Source organism: Oryctolagus cuniculus, chromosome 11, assembly GCF_051225735.1.
Source record: "Oryctolagus cuniculus isolate XC-2025 breed Fujian yellow rabbit chromosome 11, ASM5122573v1, whole genome shotgun sequence".
In the NCBI taxonomy this organism is placed as follows: domain Eukaryota; kingdom Metazoa; phylum Chordata; class Mammalia; order Lagomorpha; family Leporidae; genus Oryctolagus; species Oryctolagus cuniculus.
Genome location: NC_142877.1, coordinates 9,483,188 through 9,506,964, shown reverse-complemented (window position 1 = coordinate 9,506,964; position 23,777 = coordinate 9,483,188). Strand labels below are relative to the sequence as shown.

At 55.0% G+C, this 23,777-nt stretch overlaps 1 protein-coding gene and 1 long non-coding RNA gene across 3 annotated transcripts in view; one reads left to right on the top strand and one right to left on the bottom strand.

Annotated features, from left to right (window-relative positions):
- Positions 1 to 17,169, bottom strand: part of ATP9A (ATPase phospholipid transporting 9A) — a 134,421-nt gene extending 117,252 nt beyond the window's left edge. The window contains exon 1 of one of the 2 annotated variants that reach the window (XM_070051684.2): positions 16,815 to 17,169. In XM_070051684.2, coding sequence (XP_069907785.1) covers positions 16,815 to 17,101 — 287 coding nt within the window. In that variant the 5' untranslated portion in view covers positions 17,102 to 17,169. Of the gene's footprint in view, positions 1 to 16,483; positions 16,716 to 16,814 lie in introns of those variants that run through there. The other variant, XM_070051688.2, reaches the window with a different exon arrangement.
- On the top strand, positions 15,858 to 23,777 carry LOC138844273 (uncharacterized). The gene is made up of 2 exons (XR_011379834.2): positions 15,858 to 16,031; positions 23,184 to 23,777. It is a non-coding gene; the product is annotated as an uncharacterized LOC138844273 (long non-coding RNA).

The window sequence follows — 23,777 nt, the reverse complement described above, 5'->3', positions numbered from 1 at the left end:
CTGGTACAGAACTATGCCGCAGACAGCTGACTTACAGCACCTGGGGTACCGGCACCTAAGAACCAAGAGGTGGCTGAAGCCTTGGGAGAACACCTGTCGTGGATCCCTGAGTGTGATGACTGGAGGGACTTCCGTCTCTTCATTGACTACAATCTCCCACTACGAAGACTGCCAGGGACAGAGTAGGTGCGCGGTGAGCATTTACGGACTCAATGAATGGAAGAATCAACGGTAATTATTTTTAGTCTCCTTGCTATAAATTTCCGTTAACATTTTTGTGAGCGTGGAAAGCTCCGAGATCTGGATACTCAAACAAATGGGCTGGCAAGCCTCTGAGATGCCCAACATCCGGGACCAAGCAGCATTCTGACACTGGATTTCTGCGCTGTCAGGGACAAGGCTGCTTTGTGAACCTTGCTTTGCGGATCCCGCTTATCTGACGCGAGCCTGAGAGGTGACTGACTTCTCGGCTTCCCCCAACTTTGCCCTGGTTCACTTTTGGAGTCCGCTTTGGAGGGCCGGCATTTGGGATGCAAACATTGCTTCCAAAGCAAAAATAAAACACCAGTCAGGGGCGGTGTTTGGTGCAGGGGTTAAGATGCTGTCATTTATTATGGTGCCGGGGTCAGAGTTCTGGCTCCACCCCCAGTTCCAGCTTCCTGCTCCTGAGCACCCTGGGAGGAAGCAGGTGATGGCAAATGCTTGGCTCTCTGGCACCCATGTGGGAGAGCTGGATCGAGTTCCCGGACTCCCAATCGGACTCCCAATCGTTCAGGAAGTGAATCAGCAGATACAGGTGTCCCTCTCCCTGTCCCTCTCCCCCTCCCCCTCCCCTTCCCCAGCCCCTCTCTCTCTCCCACTCCCTCTCTCCTCCCTCACCCAAATACAAGGACGCTGCAGAAAACCTCAAAGAAGACAGACAGGCTTCAGTGCACTGTCTGCTGTATCAGTTCAGATTAAATGGATCTTTTTAAAAAACTGAAATGAGTGTATATCATTCCAAAGCAAAACAATTCTAAAAGCAAAGTAACAAACCTCTGGTTCCTCGGTTTCATCAACCGTAAAATGGGGCTGTCAGGAGGGTTACAGCGAACGCTTAGAACAACGTCCGGCCATTCATCAGCTCGCAACGGGGGCAGCAGCGAACATCACACAAGTGGCACAACGGAAATGACACGAATCAGCAACCAGCGACACAAATCGCAGCCTGGACAGGTGGTGACGACAGACTCAGTAAGCAAAACCAAACACCTGCGGAGGGCGCCCACGCCAGACAGAGCATCTGACACGTGTCCGGGTTATTCCTGGAGGAAGACAGTGCAGCGCCCATGGACATCCTAACAGAGTGCTCGGGTATACAAAGAACTCATGGGGGGGGGGGGGGTGGCGCCACGGCACACTAGGTTAATCCTTCACCTGCAGCACCGGCATCCCATATGGGTGCCGGTTCTAGTCCCAGTTGCTCCTCTTCCAGTCCAGCTCTCTGCTGTGGCCTGGGAAAGCAGTGGAGGATGTCCCAAGTGCTTGGGCTCCAGAACCCGCAAGGGAGACCAAGAGGAAGCTCCTGGCTCCTGGCTCCGGATAGGCACAGCTCCGGCCACTGCGACTGTTTGGGGAGTGAACCAACAGAAGGAAGACCTCTCTGTCTCTTTCTCTCATTGTCTGTAACTCTGCCTGTCAAATAAATAAATAAAATAAAATAAAAACTCATCGGGGCCAGCACTGTGGCGCAGTGGGTTAACACCCTGGCCTGAAGCGCCAGCATCCCATATGGACACCGGTTCGAAACCCAGCTGCTCCACTTTCAATCCAGCTCTCTGCTAGGGCCTGGGAAAGCAGTAGAAGATGGCCCAGGTCCTTGGGCCCCTGCACCCACATGGGAGACCCAGAAGAAGCCCTGGCTCCTGGCTTCGGATCAGCTCAGCTCCGGCCATTGCAGCCAATTGGGGAGTGAACCAGCAGATGGACGACCTCTCTCTCTCTCTCTCTCTCTCTGCCTCTCCTCTCTCTGTGTAACTCTTACTTTCAAATAAATAAATCTTAAAAAAAAAAAAAAAAACTCATCGACACTGGCTTAAAATAAAGGTTTATTAGTAACACGAGAGACCACAGGTGTTGAGCCAGCAGTAATGGGATGCCCCCCACTCTCTGCTGTGTTAGTTCACTGGAGGTGTCATACAAAGCACCATAGGCCAGGGGACCTCTCACAGGGAAACCAGTCAGACTGGACTTCGGCTCGCCCTAAAGCCTCGATTACATCAGCTGCTTCTTTAAAGTCCCAACTAGAGTGAATCCCGAAGACTGGCGCTGGGGAGGACCAGGGAGACAATCTGGGGCACACTTCCCGCATGTTCTTACGGTTGCCGGCTGCCTTGGTTACTAAATCAGGATGCTGACCTCACAGTCAAGAACAGTAGTTCAGATATGAATTGCTTGCTTTTTTTTAAATGTGCATTATTCATTGTTTTATTTATCTGTAAGGCAGAGAGAGAGATCACTTTCTCTCAATGGTTCACTTTCCAAATGCTCACAACAGCCAGGGCTGGGCCAGTCCAAAGCCAGGAGCCAGGAACTCCATCCGGGTCTCCTTAGTGGGTAGCAGGGGCCCAAGCACCTGAGCCATCATCTGCTGCCTCCCAGGTGCGTCAGCAGAGAGCTGGGTCGGAAAGCACTTGGATATGGGTGTGGGCATCGCAGGGGGGCAGCTTTACTCACTGCACCGCCCACCCACCCCTCAATAGGTCTCCTGGGTTTTGCCTCAGTATTATTTTACAAAGACAGGATAAGATACCTCCAAAGGGTTAAAATAGGAGAACAGCCACTCATATGGAACACTGCAGGAGTGTCCTGGTTCCCAAGGCCATCTTGTCCCCCAGAGGACACACGACCATATCTGGGGGTAGCTTTCTTTTTTTTTTTTTTTTTTTTTAAGGGTTTATTTATTTACTTGACAGGTAGAGTTATAGACAATGAGAGAGAGACAGAGAGAAAGGTCTTCCTTCCATTGGTTCACCCCTAAATGGCCGCTATGCCAATGCTGTGCTGTTCCAAAGCCAGGAACCAGGTGCCTCCTCCTGGTCTCCCATGGGGTGCAGGGCCCAAGCACTTGGGCCATCCTCCACTGCCTTCCTGGGCCACAGCAGAGAGCTGGACTGGAAGAGGAGCAACCAGGACTAGAACCGGTGCCGATATGGGATGCCGGCACCACAGGCGGAGGATTAACCAAGTGAGCTACAGCCCCAGCCCCGAGCTTTTTCTTGTTTATCCAAGTTTATTGTTGTTTGTTTAATGGCAAAAACACCTGCACATATTTATGGGGTACAATGTGATGTTTTGATACACATATCCATTGCGTATTGACTCCAGCAGGGCAATCCACACGTCCATCCCCGAAACACCTGTCACTTCTCCGTGGTGAGGACATTCTTACCCTCATCCTAGCTATCCTGAGCTACACAACGCAGCACTGCCCCTCCGTCTCTCTGGCGGGCACCCACAGTTCACCCATCCTCAAGCCCGGGCAGCCACCACGCTGCTCTCCACTTCCCCAACGTCGGCTCCTGCACACTGCACCCAGGAGGGAGACTGGGTGGTGTCTGCCTTCAGCTTCGCGCGCGGTGTTGCAAACCCGGACTTGGCTGTCACAGGTGGAGGAGCCGAGGCCAGGGCTGCTGCTTCGCAGCCTACAGAGAATCCCTAAGCCTGAAATGCCAGCTGGGGCTGGGACTCTCCGACACCCGACCTGACTGTGTCCAACCAACCAAAGCACCTGGCACAGGCAGGAGACCACGCCAGGCCTGCGTCACCGGTGACACCACACCTTACTTCTTCCTCTGGGACAGCAGCCAACAGGCTCTCCCCTGGCATTCGGCAAATGCCACAAAGCTGTCATGGGGATGAGGAAAGAGCCCGGCACACCTTCCCACCGTCACTAGGCACTCTCCCCCCATGCGAGGGCCCCTTCCAGCTTCTCTCCCCCAGCACCGGGGAAGCCACCAAAGACAACAACAACGCGCAGATCCCCTGCCAACCTGACAAACCACGCAGTTTACAAACCACACTATTCATGTGTAACTTGGAAAACTTTTTTTTTTAATTTCAATCTATGAGTGCCACCAAATCCAGTTTCTTTCCCCTTGTAGCAATAAAATTCTATCCTTAGGCCAATGGTGCCATGTAGCATGGGCCACTGCCTCCTAAATGCTGGGTATGACGCACAGGCATCTACATAGCCCAGAAACTGTTACTAACTTGTTTCCCTTTGAATCCATTCTATGTGTGGGGCTGGCACTGTGGCTCAGTGGGTGCAGCTGCCACCTGCAAAGCCAGCATCACATATCAGTGCACAGGTCTAAGTCCTAGTTGCTCTGCTTCGACCTGATCCAGCCGCCTGCTAACGCGCACCTTGGGAAAGCAGCGGAGCATGGCCTGAGTGCTTGGGCCCTGACACCCACATGGGAGACCCAGATGGAGTTCCAGGCTCCTGGCTTCAGCCTGGCCCAGCCCATCATTTCGGCCATTTGGAGAGTGAACCAGTGGATGTAGGATCTGTCTCTCCCTCTCCTTCTCTGCAACTCTGCCTTTCTCTTAAAAAAAAAAAAAAAAAAAAATTAGGGGCGGGCGCTGTGGCTCAGTGGGTTAATGCCCTGGTTTGAAGTGCCGGCGTCCCATCTGGGTGCCAGTTCTAGTCCTGGCTGCTCCACTTCCCATCCAGCTCTCTGCTATGGCCTGGAAAAGCAGTAGAAGATGGCCCAAGTCCTTGGGCCCCTGCACCCGCGTGGGAGACCCGGAAGAAGCTCCTAGCTCCTGTCTCGGATTGGCACAGCTCCAGCTGTTGGCGGCCATCTGGGGAGTGAACCAGCGGATGGAAGACCTCTCTCTGTGTCTCTACCTCTCTCTGTAGCTCTGCCTGTTAAATAAATAAAATAAATCTTTAAAAAAAATTAGTGATCTATGGAGATATTTCTCACTGGCTGGTCTTTGAATCCATTATAGGAAGCTTTCACACTCAGGCATTGAAGGAACCAATGCTATGATAGCGTAGGTAAAAGTCACTGGCAAAAATGTTACAACTAGGGGTCAGCGCCGTGGCGTAGCAGGTTAAGCCACTACCTCCTCTGCCAGCATCCCACGTGGGCAACAATTCGTGTCCCAGCTATTTCACTTCCAATCCAGCTCCCTGCTCATGTGCCTGGGAAAAGCAGAAGATGGCCCCTGCCACCCATGTGGGAGACCCGGATGAAGCTCCTGGCTTCGGCCTGGCCCAGTGCTGGCTGTTACAGCAGATGGAAGAGGCTCTATCCCTCCTCTCTCTCTCTCTCTGATTCTCAAAATAAATAAATACATTTTTTAAAAAACTAATTTTTTTTAAGAAATGCTACATCTAGCCTTTCTTTCCCAACTAAACCCACATCCACTTGCCTTCCCGAGTGAAGCTACAGGAACCTTGGTCCACATCCAGAGGCAGCCAGGACGCACGGCTGGCTTGTACCTGAGTAAGGACACTGACAACTCTCCCCTCTGGGAAGTACAGCCAAAAGCCCTAAGACCAATGGCTCAGGGCTTTGCTGCCTCCTTCCAGCTTGCTGCGGTCAAGGTCAGATGTCCAGTCAAGGTTGAACAGCGGCCCTCTCTCCCCAGGGCCTGACATGTAGGAGCCTCCCCTCCCTGGCTGGCCACAGTGCAACCAGGAAGAGCCCTGGACAGGGTGGCTGGGGGTGCCCCTGTATCCTGCTCTACCCTCAGGACCCCGCTTGGGTAATGAGGACACATCCCCAGGTCTCCAAGGGAACAAGAGCGGCGGGCCTGGTTTGCGGCAGTCCCGGGCAGCGCAGGGGCTCTGTGACTGGAAGTGGATGGCACCAGTGCAGCCGGGCAGCTGGCAGAGGACGCAGGGAGCACTTCCTGATGGACCACGGCCAAGGCTTGCTCCGACCGCTGCCATCCAAGGGGAGCTGGAGCTGCTGAGACTTCTCCTCTCCACTCCGAGCGAGAGGGGAAGGGCTGGGGTCTCTGAACTTCACCCACGCCGACACACCTGTTACGCTCTGTACCCAATGCTGCTGCCATCACAACAAAGAAAGCATCTTAAAGCACGCACCGCCTGTGCTGTGCGTCTGGCTGCCGGGGGAGGACTGGCTCCAGGACCCCAAAGGCTACCCAGCTCTGAGGATGCTCCAAGGCCCTCATATAAAATGGCCTGTCTGGGGCAGGCGTTTGGCATGGCAGGTGGGATGCCTCTTGGGACATCATCCCATGTCAGAGTCGGGTTCGAGTGCCAGCTCGGCTTCTGATTCCAGCCTCCTGCTCATGCACACCTTGGGAGGCAGCAGGTGACGGCTCAAGTATCTGAGTCCCTGCCACAACAGTGAGAGACGCAGACCGAGTGCAGGGCTCTGGCTTTGGCCCAGCCCAGCTCCAGCTGTTGTATTTGGGGAGTGAACAGTGAGTAGATCTCTCTCTCTCTCTATCACTGTTTCAAATGAGCAAAAATATACAATCAATAATTAAAATAAAGTAAAATGCCATATTTGCATGTAATGTACATACATCCTCCTATGCACTTTATTTTTTTTTTAAGATTTCGTTTTTGGGGCCTGTGCTGTGGCATAGTAGGTTTAAGCCTCTGCCTGTGGTGCCAGCATCCCACATGGCACCAGCTCATGCCCCAGCTGCTCCTCTATGGCCTGGGAAAGCAGTGGAAGATGGCCCGCGTGCCTGGGCCCCTGCACCCGCGTGGGAGACCTGGAGGAAGCTCCTGGCTCCTGGCTCTGGATCGGCTCAGCTCTGGCCGATCCAGCCATTTAGGGAGTGAACCATCAGGTGGAAGATCTGTCTATAACTCTGCTCTCAAATAAATCTTTAAAAATGTAATGTTTATATATTTGAAAGTCAGAGTTACAGGAAGAGGAGAGGGAGGGAGAGAGGGAGAGAGAATGAGAGACAGTGAGAGACAGACAGACAGACAGACAGATCTTCCATCTGCTGATTCGCTCCCCAAACAGTTGCAACAGTTGGGGTGTGCCCGGCTTAAGCCAAGAGCATGGAACTTCTGGGTCTCCCACATGAGTGCAGGGTCTGAGCACTTGGGCCGTCCTCTGCTGCTTTCCCAGGCACATTAGCAGGGAGCTGGGTCGGAAGTGGAGCAGTCAGGTGTCCCATATGGACGCCAGCATTGCAGGCTGTGGCTTTCCCCCTAGGCCACAGCACTGACCCCTGCCCATACACCATAAACCATCTCTGGATGACCGTAATACGCAGTACAACGTAACACTCTGTAAGTAGTTGCTGTACCGCATCATTTAGGGAATGAGGACATGAAAAAGTAAGCCCACGTGTTTAGTACGGATGTAGCTTTTTCCTAAAATAAAGTGTAGTTGGTTGAATCCATGGATGTTGAAGCTGCAGACACACAGGACGCACTGTCCGTACACACGTGTACACACACACACACACACACACACACACACACGATGCCGTCTATCCTCATTACTCAGCTTCCACACTTGCAAATTCACCTACACCTCCCATTTGGAAGCCCACAACCAATCCCCAAGTCACTTTCCCCGTCACTCACAGACAGGACAGCAATTATTGCATGGCCCCGCCCCTTCCCAGCTGAGCTCCGGCAGGGCCCGCCTGCAGCAGAATGCTCACCGCTCTCACACTGGAGCCAAGAGTCCTTGGGGAGCTATTTAGGGCGTGTTTTTTGCATGTTTGTGCTATCTTCAGGAATGTTCCTGATTTGCATGGCTCCCCCGTGCAGGGCAGGAGCGCCCCTACACACAAGACGGCCGCGGTGTGCCTTAGGGAATACATGGAGGGCTTGTCCAGGCTCCAGGCCGGTGCCGCTGGCCAGCAGTCCGGTGTTCATGAGCCAACGACTGGCATTAATGTGGCGTCTGTCAACAGGTTCCGGACGGCCCGGGTGACCAGAGGCCCGCTCTGGTTCCCGAGGAGCGACGGTGCAGAGCACAGAACACAACCTCCGTGAAAAACCAGGACTGTGCCTGATGCTGCCTCTGTCGCGAGGGAGAGAACGGGCACTTCAGCCCCACAGACCAGACGACAGCTCCGACAGCAAGTACAGACTTCAGACAGACAGACGCGCTCAGGGAGAGCCCCTACACACACAGCCTTTTCCTTTCACCCAACAGTGAAATGCGCGTCGCTGATGGGCCCGGGGCCTCAGGAACCTGAGGAGCGCTCTGTGGAGTCCACGTTCGCTTCCAGGGCAGCTGGGTCCTCTGTGGCCACCGTCTGGCCGGCCAGAGGTCGTGCTCAGTCAGGCCCTGCGCAATGTTCCAGAAAGGGGAGGAGCTGGGGCAGGCCTTCGCACAGCAGCTAAGACGAGGCTCAGGGCACCTGTACCACGTCAGGGCACCCTGCCTGGGTCTGAGTTCCAGCTCTGCTTCCAATCCCAGCTTCCTGCTGGTCACACCCCAGAGGCGGCAGGGGATGGCTCGGGTGACTGGGTCCCTGCCACCCACACGGGAGACCCAGATGCAGTTCCCAGTGCCCAGCTTCAGCCTGGCCCAGCTCGAGCTGTTGCAGGCATCTGGGGAGTGGGCCGGCAGATGGGAGATCTCTTCCTGTGCTTTCCAAATGCATTGATGTTGCTTTTAAAAAAGAGTTGGCCAGCGCCGCGGCTCACTAGGCTAATCCTCCACCTTGCGGCGCTGGCACACCGGGTTCTAGTCCCGGTCGGGGCGCCGGATTCTGTCCCGGTTGCCCCTCTTCCAGGCCAGCTCTCTGCTGTGGCCCGGGAGTGCAGTGGAGGATGGCCCAAGTGCTTGGGCCCTGCACCCCATGGGAGACCAGGAGAAGCACCTGGCTCCTGCCTTCGGATTGGCGCGGTGCGCTGGCTGCAGCGCGCCGGCCGCGGCAGCCATTGGAGGGTGAACCAACGGCAAAGGAAGACCTTTCTCTCTGTCTCTCTCTCTCTCTCTCACTGTCTACTCTGCCTATCAAAAAAATAAATAAATAAAAAATAAATAAAAAAAAGAGTTGACGTCACCCAGGACAAGAAACTGCAGCAGGCTTGGGCCTGGTCCTCAGTGTGTCAGGACATTTCTGGGCCCCACAACACAAGCACTCTCTGTCCCCATTTTGCAGAACAGGAAACTGAGGTATCACATGACACAACAGTGGCCTAGGGTTACACACACACAAGTAAAACAGCAAAACCAGGGGCAGGCATTGTGGTGTAATGGTTAAGTTGCTACCTGCAACGCTGGCATCCTGTGTGGGCACTGGTTCAAGTCCCAGCTGGTGGCATTATGGCACTCAGGTACCCATATGTGGGACACCCACATCCCATGTGAGCACTGGGTCAAGTCTTGGCTGCTCTGCTTCCAGTCCAGTCACTGCTAATGCACCCAAGAAAGCAGAGGAAGATGTCCCAAGTCCTTGGACCCCTGTACCCATGGCAGGAGACCCAGATGAAGCTCCTTCAGACTGGCCCAGCTCCAGGCTCCTGGCTCCTGGCTTCAGCCTGGCCCAGCCCAGACCACTGCGGCCACCTGGGGAGAGAACCAGTGGATGGAAGATCTCTATCTCTCCCTCTCTCTGTGTCTCTCCCTCTCTCTCTAACTGTGCCTTTCAAATAAAAATAAATCTTTAAAAACAAAACTGGCAGACCAGTCACGGCCTCTGTAACCTCAGAATCTAAACCTTTCACTACAGGGCCACTGAGCCAACAGCCTGCCCTGAGGACTTTAAATTATAACTGACAATCCTGTTTTCTTTTTTTTTTTTTTTTTCTTCTTCTTCTTCTTCTTCTTCTTCTTCTTCTTCTTCTTCTTTTTAAACATAGAACTTTTCAAAACACAATATACCTGGGGATGGCGCTGTGGCATAGTGGGTAAAGCCGCTGCCTGCAGTGCCGGCATCCCATACGGGCGCCGGTTCAAGTCCCAGCTGCTCCACTTCCGATCCAGCTCTCTCCTGTGGCCTGGGAAAGCAGCACAAGATGGCCCAAGTGCTTGGGCCCCTGCACCCACATGGGAGACCCAGAAGAAGCTCTTGGCTCCTGGCTTTGGATTGGCCCAGCTCCAGCTGTTGCAGCCATCTGGGGAGTGAACCAGCAGATGGAAGACCTCTCTCTCTCTGCCTCTGCCTCTCTGTAATTCTGCCTTTCAAATAAATAAATGAATCTCTAAACACACACACACACACACACACACACTTTAAACAATGGCCACCCCCAAACTCTCCATCCTGCAGGCCCTGGGCAAAATACAAACAAACAAAAATCCTCATTGTTCCAGGAGGAAGAACAATTACACAGAAGCTGCAGCCCTGACTCCCCGGGGACCAGCCCCTCCCCTGGCTTGCACACCCCCCCCCATGACTTGTCATTAGCTGCCCCCACCCACTCTTGGCCCCCACTAATTGCTCCAGCTTCCGGAGTCTTGGTTTCCTAATCAGTAACACAAGGATTTAAAAAACAAACAAAAACAAAAACAACACCCAGGCCACAAAGCAGCAGTTCAGAGCCAAAACACTGCAGGTCCTGAAGGAACACTTGCTCTCTCCTCCTCGGTCAGGCGATGCATCACACAAACATCCCGGATGGACATTCGTGCTCTCCTGCCCAGGCCCCCAGCCCCTGCCTGGGACAGGCTGCGTGGGACAGTGAGTCTCCTCCAAGTCTACCATCCAAACAGTGCAAATGTGCCATCTCACAGCTCTCCCAGCAGCCCCTGGGCAGCACCCACCTCCTCGCCTTTCCCAGCTGCGCCAGGCTGCCAACCTGGCCCCTTCCTCCACCTCCGAGCCCGCAGCGCGGCATCTCGGGATCGCTCCGGTGCTCACACTCACGCGCCTGCCGCCGCCCTTCCCGGCTGAGCACTGAGTGATCACACGAGCCCTCGGGGATACTCCGGGGTGTGTCTGCTTCCTCACACCGTTCAGGTTCTTTGCCAGGCAACGTTACCAGCTCCACAGGTGATGAGAGACAAACGCTCCGCGGCCATTTCTCTGCCCGCCATACACAGCCTGTGTAACCTCTGCAATACTCCAGATGTCATTACTTGGTTCCCTTCTATGAAGAGATTGACCTCAGGGCCAGCACTGTGGTGTAGGAGGTTAAGCATCGGCCTGCGGCGCCAAGTCCAGCTCCCCGCTAATGTGCCTGGGAAAGCAGTGGAAGACAAGTCAGGGGGAGGTGCTTGGGCCCCTGCACCCACGTGGGAGACCTGGAAGAAGTTCCTGGCTCCTGGCTTCGGATTGGCCCAGCTCCGGCTGTTGCAGCCATTTGGGGAGTGAACCAGCAGATGGAAGATTGATCTCTCTCTGTCTCTCCCTCTCTGTAACTCTGCTTTCAAATAAATAAACTTAAAAAGAGAGAGAGAGATTGCATCTTTATAAAATATTCTTCACATACATAAGTTATACATATGGTAACTTTTTAAATATTTATTTATTGGAAAGGCAGAGTGATAGGGGCTCAAACCAATGCCTAGCACAAGATGCCAACGTCACAGGTGCCAGCTTGACCTGCTGCACCATAATGCCAGCCCCATGGAAAATATTTTCAAATCTTCCATATATTATCAAGTTCTGACGTGGTAAAGAACCTTTTTGGCTAGGGAGAGACCGTCCCTCCCAGGGTCCCAGTGCTTGGACATCACAAAGCTCCTGGCAGGAGCCTGTCTCTGATGCAGCCTCACCCCAGCAGGGACAGATCCCCTCAAGGCCTCTTGTCCCCCAGCAGAGAGCAGTGCTCTGCTTGCATCATCCCAGGACCAGGGCTCAGGTGAGCAGACCCGGCCGGTGTGCACAGCCCAGAGCCCACCAGGGGATCAGTGACATTAGCCACCCGACGCCGCTCACCCTGCCTGGCCTGGCTCACCCTGCCCGGCCTGGCTGGTACTGAGGAGATCCCAGCAAAGCCGCGGCCTGCACCATTCCCTGGCTCCCGTCTTCTCCCTCCTAACCACCCTGGCAGCTCTCACCTATCCCAGTGTGACATGGCCCGGCGTGTGCACCTTCTGTCCCCAGGATCTGGGAGTGTAACAAACTCTGTTTTCTTTCCCAAGCTTCTCTGATCCTTTGGCTGCCCCCAACGGACCATAACATAAAAGAATACAAACTACGGAACAGGGTTTGTGGCACAGTGAGTTAAGCCACCACCTGCAATGCCATTTCAGTGCACTGGTTCCAGTCCCAGCTGTTCCACTTCCAGCCCAGCTCCTGGCTAATGCGACTGGGAAAGCAGCAGACGATGGCCCAAGAACCTGGGCCCTTGCCACCCACGTGGGAGACCTGGATGGAGTTCTGGGCTCCTGGCTTTGGCCTGGCTCAGGCCTGAACATTGCAGCCATTTGGGGAGTGAATCAGCAGATGGAAAAGCTCTTTAAGTCTCTACCTATGTCTCTCTTTGTGACTCCACCTTCCAAATAAAGAAGTCTTTGAAACAAAAAAGAACATAAAATGTAACTTCTAGGGTCGGCACTGTGGTATAGAGGGTAAAGCCACCACCTGCAGTGCCAGCATCCCATATGGGCACCGGTTCGAGACCCAGCTGCTCTACTTCTGTTCCAGCTCTCTGCTATGGCCTGGGAAAGCAGCGAAAGATGGTCCAGTGCTTGGGTCCCTGCACCTGCATGGGAGACCCAGAAGAAGCTCTTGGACCTGGCTTTGGATTGGCCCAGCTGGCCATTGCGGCCACTTGGGGAGTGAACCAGCGGATGGACAATCTTTCTCATCTCTGCCTCTGCGTCTGCCTCTCTGTAACTTTAAAATAAATAAATAAATCTTTAAATATAAACATATATATATATATAACTCCACAAGAAAATGAGTCTCATATTTAAAGATGAAATAAGTCATCTCAGAAGCCAAACGCTACCTAAACAGACACCCCAAGCTGAGGGAAAGAGAACGGCAGGCAGACAGAGGGACCTGAGGTGTCGCCCCTTGGCCTGGTAGCCCCTGCTCCTGGCACCCACGCCCCAAGTCCCCCCATGAATGCACACAGATCATACAGCTAAGATGCACAGAGTGGACCCCATCAGCTGGCAAAGGTCTGGACCAGTGAGAGGCACAAGAGTAGGCTAAGAATGAACTCACCCCTCCCTAAGGCAGCAGCACAGGTTTTCTTATGCTTCTTTTACAACTTCGGAGCTTAGGGGCTAGTGTTGTGCCACGGCGGGTTAGGCCAATGCCTGTGACACCAGCATTCTATATATGTATGAGGTTAAAGTCCCAGCTGCTCCACTTCCAAGCCAGCTCCCTGCTAATGTGCATGGGAAAGCAGCAGAGGATGGCCCAAGTTCTTGGGTCCCCGTCACCCACATGGGAGAGCTGAATGGAGTTCTGGGGTCCTGGCTTCAGTCTGGCCCAGCCCCAACCATTGTGGCCATTCAGGGAGTAAACCAGCAGATGAAAGAGCGCTCTGTCTCTAATTCTCTCTCTCTCTCTCTCTCTGTAGCTCTGCCTTTCAAATAAACAAATCTTTAAGAAAAATAAATAGTTATTCATTTCCCTGAATTAGGCAAGAGCAGTGACATTCATACCTTTTTTGGTCCATAATATTTCTGAATTTCTCTCCATCGAAGGCCCCTTCCTCTCAGGGGCATAGGAGAACCCCACAGGCAAACCTCGAATACCCACTTATCACTGTTAGTGTACTGAGTGCTTACTGCTCTGCACTGTATACAGAGTAAGTCTCAAAATAACTCTGAGAATAAAAAACAAAATCCAAAACCCAGTCCTGCACAGCGTATCTACTTCTTGTTATTCCCACCCTACAGAAGAAAAACACCGAGACCCAGCGAGGTAAAGAAACTTTCCCAGCATCACACAGCTGGTAAGTGGCAGAGCCAGGCTCCAGCTCAGCCCCCGACTACAGAGACCAGGCTCCTAAAATCCAACCTCTGGCATCTCACCAAGGGGAGCCCCACTCAGCCAGAGGAAAGGTCATGATTCCTAGAACAGCTTCCTGCCATGTGGGGCAAAGACCTCTCCTTTCCAAACTAAACCATTCCGATTGTTATTTTCAGTATCCGGATGTGGGTGGTCCCTGCCTTGAGAGCAGGCGCGGAGCCAGAGGAATCCTCCAGCAAATAAGCAGACTGATGGCAGCACTACCACACTGCCCCTGGGACTCCGGCACCTTGCTTTTGTTTTCTAACCACAAATCCCCCCAAGACCCTCATCAGCCTCATTGCCCAGCTCCACCAGGTGACGTGAGCAGACCAGGTCCAAGTTCGGCTCCTCAGCCACTGTGTCTGTGACCTTGAACCAAGTATGTAACTTGGTTTCCTTGTCTGTAGCCCCAAACACCCAGGGCCACTCAAGTCCAGTGCCCAGTAGAAAGCCTGACCCACACCCATCAGGTTCTTCTTCCTTTATCTGCCTGGTCACGTTTCAGGAAGCCACCACCTCTCTGCTTCCAAAGTATTCCAAGATTCCCAACCTCACACTGCTGGTCCTACAAATCAGATTATATACAAGAAAACACAGGCAAGCGCCTGACACTCCACATACAGCACTTGGATCTGAACTCTTGTCACTCTTCAGGAAATAAATCAGTTCCAAAAGTACTCTAAAGAGGGTGTGAGCCTCCATTTTAACATGATTTCCTTTACAACATTATTATCTGCACCATTCCCCCTGGGTCTCTACATCAATGGTGCATATTTCTATCACAGTCAGGATCACTTTAAAGTAATTATTAGCATTTTTGTCTAATACGCTGAATCACAAGTATGACTACATTACTGGGAGTTTTCAAAACTGTACAATTGCCCCTCAGTATCAGTGGCTATTCCTTCCTAATCACCCCTAAACGCGAAAATCCAAGGATGCTCAAGTCCCTTATATAAAACAGCACATGGGGCGGGTGCTGTGGTGCAGTGGGTTAACGCCCATATGGCTCCACTTCCCATCCAGCTCTCTGCTATGGCCTGGGAAAGCAGTGGAAGATGGCCCAAGTCCTTGGGCCCCTGCACCCGCGTGGGAGACCCAGAAGAAGCTCCTGGCTCCTGGCTTCGGATCAGCACAGCTCCGGCCATTGCGGCCAATTGGGGAGTGAGCCATCAGATGCAAGACCTCTCTCTCTGCCTCTCCTCTCTCTGTGTAACTCTGATTTTCAAATAAATAAATAAATCTTAAAAAAAAAATAAAGCAGCACAAATAACCTGCCCACATCCTCCCCCGACTTCAGGTCATCCCTTGAGACTACCATACCCTATACAACGTCCATGCTACACTGCACTGCTTAGCGAATGGCAGACACCATTTACTCCTAGCATTTTTACTCAGTGGTTGCTTAAACCCACGGATGGAGACCCTGAGAACACACAGCGCTGACGGTGGACACCAAGTCCGGCCCCGGACTCTCACTCCAGGGGCCCAGCAAGGGGCAGCGGGTGGCAGCCAAGCTCCCGGGCTGGTTTCAGACACAGCCAGGGTCGGCCCCGCACCTGCGGAGTTTAATTCATCTTCGCATCTCCATCCCCTCGCCTCATCCACGGCGGCACACAGTAGGCGTCCGATCATCATTCCTGGCACGAATTAGAATTCGTAAAGCCAGGACTTCAGCCTCCACTGCTCAAATTAACTCGTTAAAATACTGAGCGTGCGCACCAGCCGGGAGTCCCCGCAGGGAAGGCGGGGGCCCGGGCAGCCGGAGCGCGGTGTCCGCCCCGCACCCTCCACCGCCCCGCACCCTCCACCGCCTGCTTCCTGCTCTGAGGAACAGCAGTGAGCCCCGCGCCCGAGCATTCCGGGAAGCCAGGGACAAAGACCCCGCAAGATGGCAACCGGCACCATTCCTCGGACACCTGTGGACGCCACCCCCGCGGTCCGCCCTGCCCACCCAAGCAACCGACGCCGCATTGGGGGCCGCCGGGGGCCGCGCCCCGAGAGCACCGGACGCGCAGGGCCAGGGCGGGGCGCGGAGGCCGCACCTGGGCCGCCCGCGAACACGCACAGCTCCGGGCCCCACCCCCGGGAACTCTGATTGGCGGGGCTGGGCGGAACGGGGGACTCGGCGTTTGCACCACCCCCCTCCCTCCAACCAGGTAAGTGGCGAGGCCACAGCCCCCAGACCTCAGCGCCAGCCTCCCAGCGGGATGGCGGCAGGGCGCAGACTCCGCCCGCCCGTCCCCCTCCCTCTCCAGGGAAGGAAGCCCCCGCCTCTGCGCGCGGCCCTCCGGGTCTGCGGCAGCGACAAGGGCACAGCAGGTGGCAGCCCCCGCCACGGCCCTGGGGCTCCTTCCCCCAATTTCCCCCGACCCCCAGGGAGAGCAGCGTCATCCATCGGCCGATGGAAGCCTCCTCCCACCCTCTAGGGCTGCAGTCCGGGCCCAGCCCAGGCCGGCAGCCGTGCGGACCGCAGGTGGTCTCCGCGCAGCCTAGCAGGGCCACCCCGCGGCGGAGGCCGAGCCCCCCCCCCCGAAGCGGAGCCCGTCCCGGGGTGCGAGGAACGCTCCACGCGCACAGCACGGCCCGGCATCGACCAAATCGTGCTTACAGCGCCAACGAGTCGTTTTCGAAACAATAAATCGGTTCCAAAGCGCGGCTGCTCCTAATTCAGCGCGCTATGTAAACAGCGCTGGGCGGGCCCGGCTTCTCGGGGTTTCCAAAGGCGCAAGGCAGCCGGGCGCCTGGGCCCAGCAGGGAAGGGACCGGGCTGGGGGCCCTGACCCTGGGCAGGAGCTGCGGACCCCACCCCCACCCCACACCCTGGCCGCCGCCCGGGCCGCGCTCATGGCGCCGGGCACGGCCGACCTGTCAGGCCTGGCCGCGCCGAGCGCCGGGCCCTAGGGCGCGCGGACAAAGGAGCGGCGGCCGGGCCCACTCACCCGGCGCGGGGCCTGCTGTCCATCCGCTTCTTCTGGCGCACCGGCTGCAGCGGGATGTTGTCCGTCATGTCGGCGGCGCAGCCCGCCTTGGCCGCCGCGCCCCCCGCGCCGCCTGGGCCGCCGCCCGGTCCGGCCTCCGCGCCGCCGCCCGCCGGCGCCGCGCCGCCCCGGGGGAGGAGGCGGCGGCAGCGGGCGGGCCGGGCCCGCAGCGAAGGGGCGAGGTCGCGAGCGCCGGGCCACGCGCGGAGCCGCCCGCGCGGCCCGACCGACGGACACGGGCGCACCATGGGCCCGAGCTCCGCGCCGCGCCCGCTCGCTCCGCGCCGCGCCTGCCACGGGGGGGCGGCCGGGCTGTGTCCGCGCCGCCGCCGCCGCTGCCGCCGCAGTGTCCCCGCCCCCGGCCCGCGCCGCGCGCCCCCCACGCGCGCCCACCCGGCCACGCGCCCCCCGCCCACGGCCCGCAGTGCGCGCGCGCGCCCGTCCGCCGCAACCCCCAAATCCGACCTTCGCGGTGGACCCGGGTTCTCTCGCTTGCTGATTCCTTCCTCCCAGGTTCATGTTCACACGCGCAGCCGGCCACACGCCCCCTACCCAGCAATCAACCCGCTGTGGCGCGGGCAGCAATTCAGGCCCCTCAGCCTCGCCCTGCGCTTGGACTCCTGAATTCACCATCACACGCGCAGACCCGCACAGCTTCATTCCCTTCTGGGACTTGAACCCGTGCCCCTCGCTCAGGCCCCAGCCTCGCACACACCCCTGCCTCCTCCACCCAGACCCGCTAAACAGTCATTCGCACTCACACTCACTGTGTAGGACCCACAACTTCTCAAGGGCCCAGTAACGCGTGGGGAGAAGAAGGAAAGAATTAGGAGGAAGGGGGGGGGGGCGTACAGCGGGTTAGGCGGCCACCTGTGGAGTGGGCAGCCCATAAAATCTCCCGCAGGAGTCCCAGCTGCTGCTCCACTTCCGGTCCAGCTCTCTGCTAGTGCTCCTGGGAAAGCAGCCCAAGCACCTGCCACCCACATGGGAGACCTGGACGAAGCTCCTGGCTTCAGCCTGGCCCAGCCCTGACTTTTGAGGCCATTTGCAGAGTGAACAAGCTGATGGAAGATTTCTCTGTCTCTCCCTGTCTCTGTAATTCTGCCTTTGAAATAAATTAATTAATCTTTTTTATTAATTTATTTATTTATTTATTTGGAAGTCAGAGTTACACAGAGAAAGGGAGAGGCAGAGAGAGGTCTTCTGTCCGCTGGTTCACTCCCCAATTGGCCACAACGGTCGGAGCTGTACCAATCCGAAGCCAGGAGCCAGGAGCTTCTTCCAGGTCTCCCAGGCAGGTGCAGGGGCCCAAGGACTTGGGCCATCCTCTACTGCTTTTCCAGGCCATAGCAGGGAGCTGGACTGGAAATGGAACAGCTGGGTCTCGAACCAGCGCCCATATGGGATGCCAGCACTTTAAGCCAGGGCGTTAACCCATTGCGCCACAGTGCCAGCCCCAGTAAATTAATCTTTAAAAGAAAAAAGGAAGGGAAGGAGGGAGGTTAAAAATCAATATGTAATTAAAGAGCTTCAGAAGCAAGAGGTAATAATACATTGCAACCGATGAACTGCAACTACAGCATTCTTGTTTTTTAATGTTTATTTATTTTAGTTTACTTGAAAGGCAGAGAGAAAGCTTGGGAAGCTTCAACCAGGCCTGGACTAGGTATAATCCAGGAACCTAGAACTCCATCCGGGCCTTCCAAATGGTGCAGGGGCCCAAGCACTGCCCCCCAGGGTACGCATTGGCAGGAAGCTGGATTGGAAGTGGAAGAGCCAGCCGGACTGGACTTGAACTTTGCTATGGGATGCCCGAGCTAACATTTAACCAACACCTGCCCCTAAAGCAAATAGTCTCACCTGATGCTACTTCTTGCTGGGCGTGGCTCCTCTTGATCTGTTTGCTAGGACACAGGGTGGAGCCACCAGACGTTGCACCACGTGGGCCTCTAGCGAAGGGAGGAGGAGGCAATGGGGCTCCCACGCCAGGAAGTGCGACTGGTCCCAGAGAAAGCGTCTGCACTGCTCTTAGCATTCTTCTGCCAACACGCCTGGTCTGCTTGGCTTCCTGCTTCCAGAACAACGCCCCACACTTAGCGCAGCACCCAGTCAACTCCCGATAAACGCCTGTGGAGTGGAGGAAGTGGAAGCGCTTGGCCACGCCCACTGCGGCCTCAGCGCAGGCCCCACCTGCTCCTGACCGCTCTCTGGGGCGTTGCCTCTCCAACCCCACTCTCCTCGGATCAGCTGTAGGCACTGTGACATCTTTGGCTCCAGGGGGACACAGGGCACCAGAGAAGAGCAAGAAGACCACAAACGCACAGCTGAGGGCCCAGCGGCTCTACGGGCGCCGTGCGCTGTTGCTTGGCCAAGCAGCTGAAACCTGCAGGGAGGCCCACGTTTTGTCGTCCCAACATCTTTGCGAGCTGAGTCTCAAAGATCACACAAGCACTGCACAGGGGAGGAACGCGCAAGCCCTGAGCAGCCCGCAGAGAGCCACATGGGTAGCAAGGAACTGGACTGGGCTCCGGCCGGCCTGTCCTCCAGTGAGCAGCTGAACCCGAGTCATCAGACACTTCTGGACTATTTCTGAATCAAACATCTGGCCCCGTGGAGCCTTCCTAGGGCTGCACTCCGCAGAAGGTGCCCAGACTTCTAAAACATGGAGTTAAGACAGGGGCTCCCTCCTCCGGGGCTTTATCCTCTCCACCGCCTCCCTGCCGTGCAAGGTGAGGCCCATGGTGCTCAGCAGGACCTCGCTTTCCCCATCTGTGAGATGGGGACGACAGGACCAGCGCCACAGGCTCACTGGGAAGATTGAGTGAGGCCACCAGAGGGGCGCCAGCACACAGAGCCGGGCTCGGCGCGGGCCGTTGCTGCCGTGGTGCTGAGAGCCAGGAAGGCACTGGCAGCTCTGGCATGTGGAGGGCGCCCGTGGCCGAGCGGCTCCAACGAGCTCCCTGGCTGACTGTGAATATTACTCTTTTCCCCTAAGTCGTACTATCAGCAATGCTTGTCTCTAAACAAGATTCCACATTTTTTTTTAATATAATTTAATTTACCCATGAATTCCATATACTCTCATCCCATCAACCTCCCCACTTTGGCACACATGTTCCCTTGCTAGCATTTTCATTAGTGGATGTTAAATGTTCCCTATTCTTGTTCTCTCGGGACTCTACTTTTTCTCTAGTTAGTGTGCATATATCACTTTAATATTTTTTTTCTTTAAAGAGTTGTGGTTTTTTGGTTTGTTTTCTAGGGGCCTGCACTGTGGCACAGCAGGTTAATCCACTGTCTGCAGTGCCGGCATCCCATATGGGCACCGGTTTGAGTCCTACCTGCTCCACTTCCGATCCAGCTCCCTGCTAATGCACCTGGGAAAGCAGTGGAAGATGGCCCAAGTGCTTGGGCCCCTGCAACCACATGGGAGACCCGGATAAAGTTCCTGGCTCCTGGCTTTGGCCTGGTCCAGCCCTGGACATTGCAGCCATTTGAGGAGTGACCAGCAAATGGGAGAGCACTCTGTGTCTCTCCTCTCTCTCTCTGTAACTCTGCCTTTCAAGTAAATAAATCTTTTTAAAAAAAAAAAAAAGAGTTCCCAGGGCCGGTGCCGTGGCTCACTTGGTTAATCCTCCGCCTGTGGCGCCGGCATCCCATGTGGGTACTGGTTCTAGTCCCAGTTGCTCCTTTTCCAGTCCAGCTCTCTGCTGTGGCCCGGGGAAGGCAGTGGAGGATGGGTCAAGTGCTTGGGCCCCTGCACCAAAATGGGAGACCAGGAGGAGGCACCTGCCTCCTGGCTTCAGATCAGCGAAGCGCCGGCCATGGCGGCCATTTGGGGAGTGAACCAACAGAGGAGGACCTTTCTCTCTGTCTCTGTCTCTCTCACTGTCTATAGCTCTGCCTGTCAAATTAAAAAAAAAAAGTTCTCTCCAGGGAGGTAAAGGTAATCCCCAAGGAAGGGAGGCAGGGAAAGAGATCCCGACATTTGGAAACAGGAGATGCCTGTGGGGCCTCCAGAGGTGCTCTGGGGGCAGCAGTGGGACGTGGGGGCTATACTAGGGGTGGGTGCAGAGCACCCCTCTCCCTGACCAAGCCCCGCCTTCCCCGCTCAGTCCTGGGAGCGGTCACTTCACAGGATCTGCCTAGAAAGGAGCTGGCAGTGCGGGCAAAGAGTGAAGGCGGGGCCGTGATGGAAGAGGTGGGGAGGCCAGAACAGGAAGTCACTTTGCAGAAAGGAAGTCCTGGCCACGCTGGGCGTCTGTTCTCAGTGAATTTCCACTGAGTGAACCTCAAGGTGGTCCCTGGAGCAGAGCACCACTGACCTTGGGGCTGAATATACCCTGGGGGGAGGGGCTGTCCTATCACCGCAGGTACAGTGTTCCCACCAGGCACCAGGAGCAGCTGCAAGCCCACGGACAGCCACGGGGAACTGTGACAGGAGGGGCTGGTTCTGGAGCCACCGGGCTAGATGGTGATGTCAGATAACTTTCAAACCTCTGGCACTTACTATAATCATCCCCCTACCTTTTTGGGTTTTTTTTTTTCCAGAAAGAGAATGCCTTAGGTTGAGAGCTTTCTCAAGCAACTGTGTCTAGCTACGTTTTAACAATACTGTTATGTGTAACCACCGAAAACACACTAGGAGGTTTAGGGGGCAGAAATCAACATTCGATCTTTCATCGAAGGCTCTTCCCAGAGGACCTACAGTGTCCCAGGCAATGAAGGTTCTGGGTCCCCGTTTCAGGGAGATGAGATCCAAGTGAAGGTCAAAGAAACTTTGAAGGGGGAGAAACAACGACTGCTGACCCGCCTGGGAGGGAGACCGGGTGGAATTCCTGGTTCTCAGCTTTGGCCTGGACCAGCCCAGCTGTTGTGGCCATTTCCATTAGATGGAAGAGACCTCTCCCCCTCTCTCTACATCACTCTGCCATTCAAATACATAAATGATTTTTTAAAATAACTTCAACATTCCTGGTTGTTTGCAGCTTGAAAGTTGTCAGGGGTCAAGTGGTGCAGCAAGTGAGGTCGCCACCTGCCGTGCCTGCATCCCATATGGGCACCGGTTCAAGTCCCGGCTGTTCCACTTCCAATCTAGCTCCTTGCTAATGCACCTGAGAAAACAGTGGAAGATGGCCCAAGTGCCCAAGTGCTTGGAGCTCCTGGCTCCTGGCTTCGGCCTGGCCCAGCCCAGCCATTGCAGCCATCTGGGGGAATGAACCAGTGCATGGAAGATCTCTATCTCTCCTTCTCAAATAAATTAATAAATAAGTACTTTTTAAAAATAAGAGATTGCGAATCTGTTAACAAAATCTCTAAGATGCTTTCATTTTATATTTGTGGGAGTCATGACTTTCCCTTTTCAAATTATATTTTCAAGGGCAGGCGATTAGTCTTGTGGTTAGAATGCTGATTAAGATGCCTGCATCGGAGCTGGCCCTGCAGCGCCGGCATCCCATACGAGCGCCAGTTCGAGTCCCGGCTGCTCCACTTCTGATCCAGCTCTCTGCTAATGCTCCTGGGAAAGCAGCAGATGGCCCAAGTGCCTGGGCCCCTGCCACCCATGTGGGAAACCAGATGAAGCTCTGGGTCCTGGCCTTGGCCTGGTCCAGCTCTGTCCATTGTAGCCATTTGGGGAAGTGAACCAATGGATGGAAGGCCTATCCTTCCCTCTCTCTCTGTAACTCTAAATAAAAATAAGCCTTAAAAAAAAAAAAAAAAAAGCCAAGTACCGATACACAGAGACGCAGAGATTTGTTATCATGCCTAAGTAGGACGGTTTAGATTTTCTGAGTCAAAGAGAAGGAACAGCAACAGCCTCTTCCCCTCAGCTTATTTTACCCCCAGATTAAACCTTGTCAAGGTCTCATCCAATTGCACTCTAAGCCTCCCAATCAAATATCACACCCAGATGGGGTAAGTGGGGTCCACGGTATACATTTTTTTTTTAAAAAATTATAATTTGAGAGGTAGAGTTACAGAGAGAGGCAGAGAGAGAGACAGAGAGAGAGGTCTTCCATCTGCTGGTTCACTCCTCAAATGGCTACAACAGCTGGAGCTGGGCTAATCCCAAGTAGGAGCCAGGAGCTTCTTCCCGGTCTCCCACGTGGGTGCAGGGGCCCAAGCACTTGGGCCATCTTCCACTGCTTTCCCAGGCCACAGCAGAGAGCTGGATCAGCAGACGAGCAGCCAGGACAGAAACCATCGCCCATATGGGATGCTCAGCCACAGCCCCACATTTCACCCAGCCCGAGTGTTGAGCTGGGACTTCATCTAACCATGAACCCATCCATTCCCGATTTATCATCTACCTTCTAATGTTGTTTCTAGACTTTCATCTGATGACACGTGCAGGATTTCCTCTCGGGCGTGGTGACCTGCTGAGCTGTGAACAGGCTGGCTGTGGGAGCTTCCTGTGGACGTGCGGATGTGTCAGCACCCTCCGTGGTGCGGTTTCAGTCAGCTGCCACCTAGTTCAACCTGGCGTGGGTGAGACACAGTGGAACGTGGCACCACCTTCCCCACATGCATGACGGACTCCGGGGGTCCCCACTTAAGGCAGACAGGAAAGGTCAAAGAGTTTACTCTTCGGGGTCAGCGCTGTGGCACAGTGGGTTAATCCTCCATCTGCGGCACCAGCACCCCATATGAGCACAGTTCTAGTCCCGGCTGCTCCACTTCCGATCCAGCTCTCTGCTGTGGCCTGGGAAAGCAGCAGAAGTTGGCCCAAGTGCTTGGGCCTCTGCACCCACGTGGTGGATACCTGAAGAAGCTCCTGGCTCCTGGCTTCGGATAGGCACAGCTCCAGCTGTTGCGGCTATTTGGGGAGTGAACCAGCAGATGGAAGACCTGTCTCTGTCTCACTGTCTGTAACTCTATCTGTTAAATAAATAAATAAAATCTTATTTTTTTTTACTCTTGTAA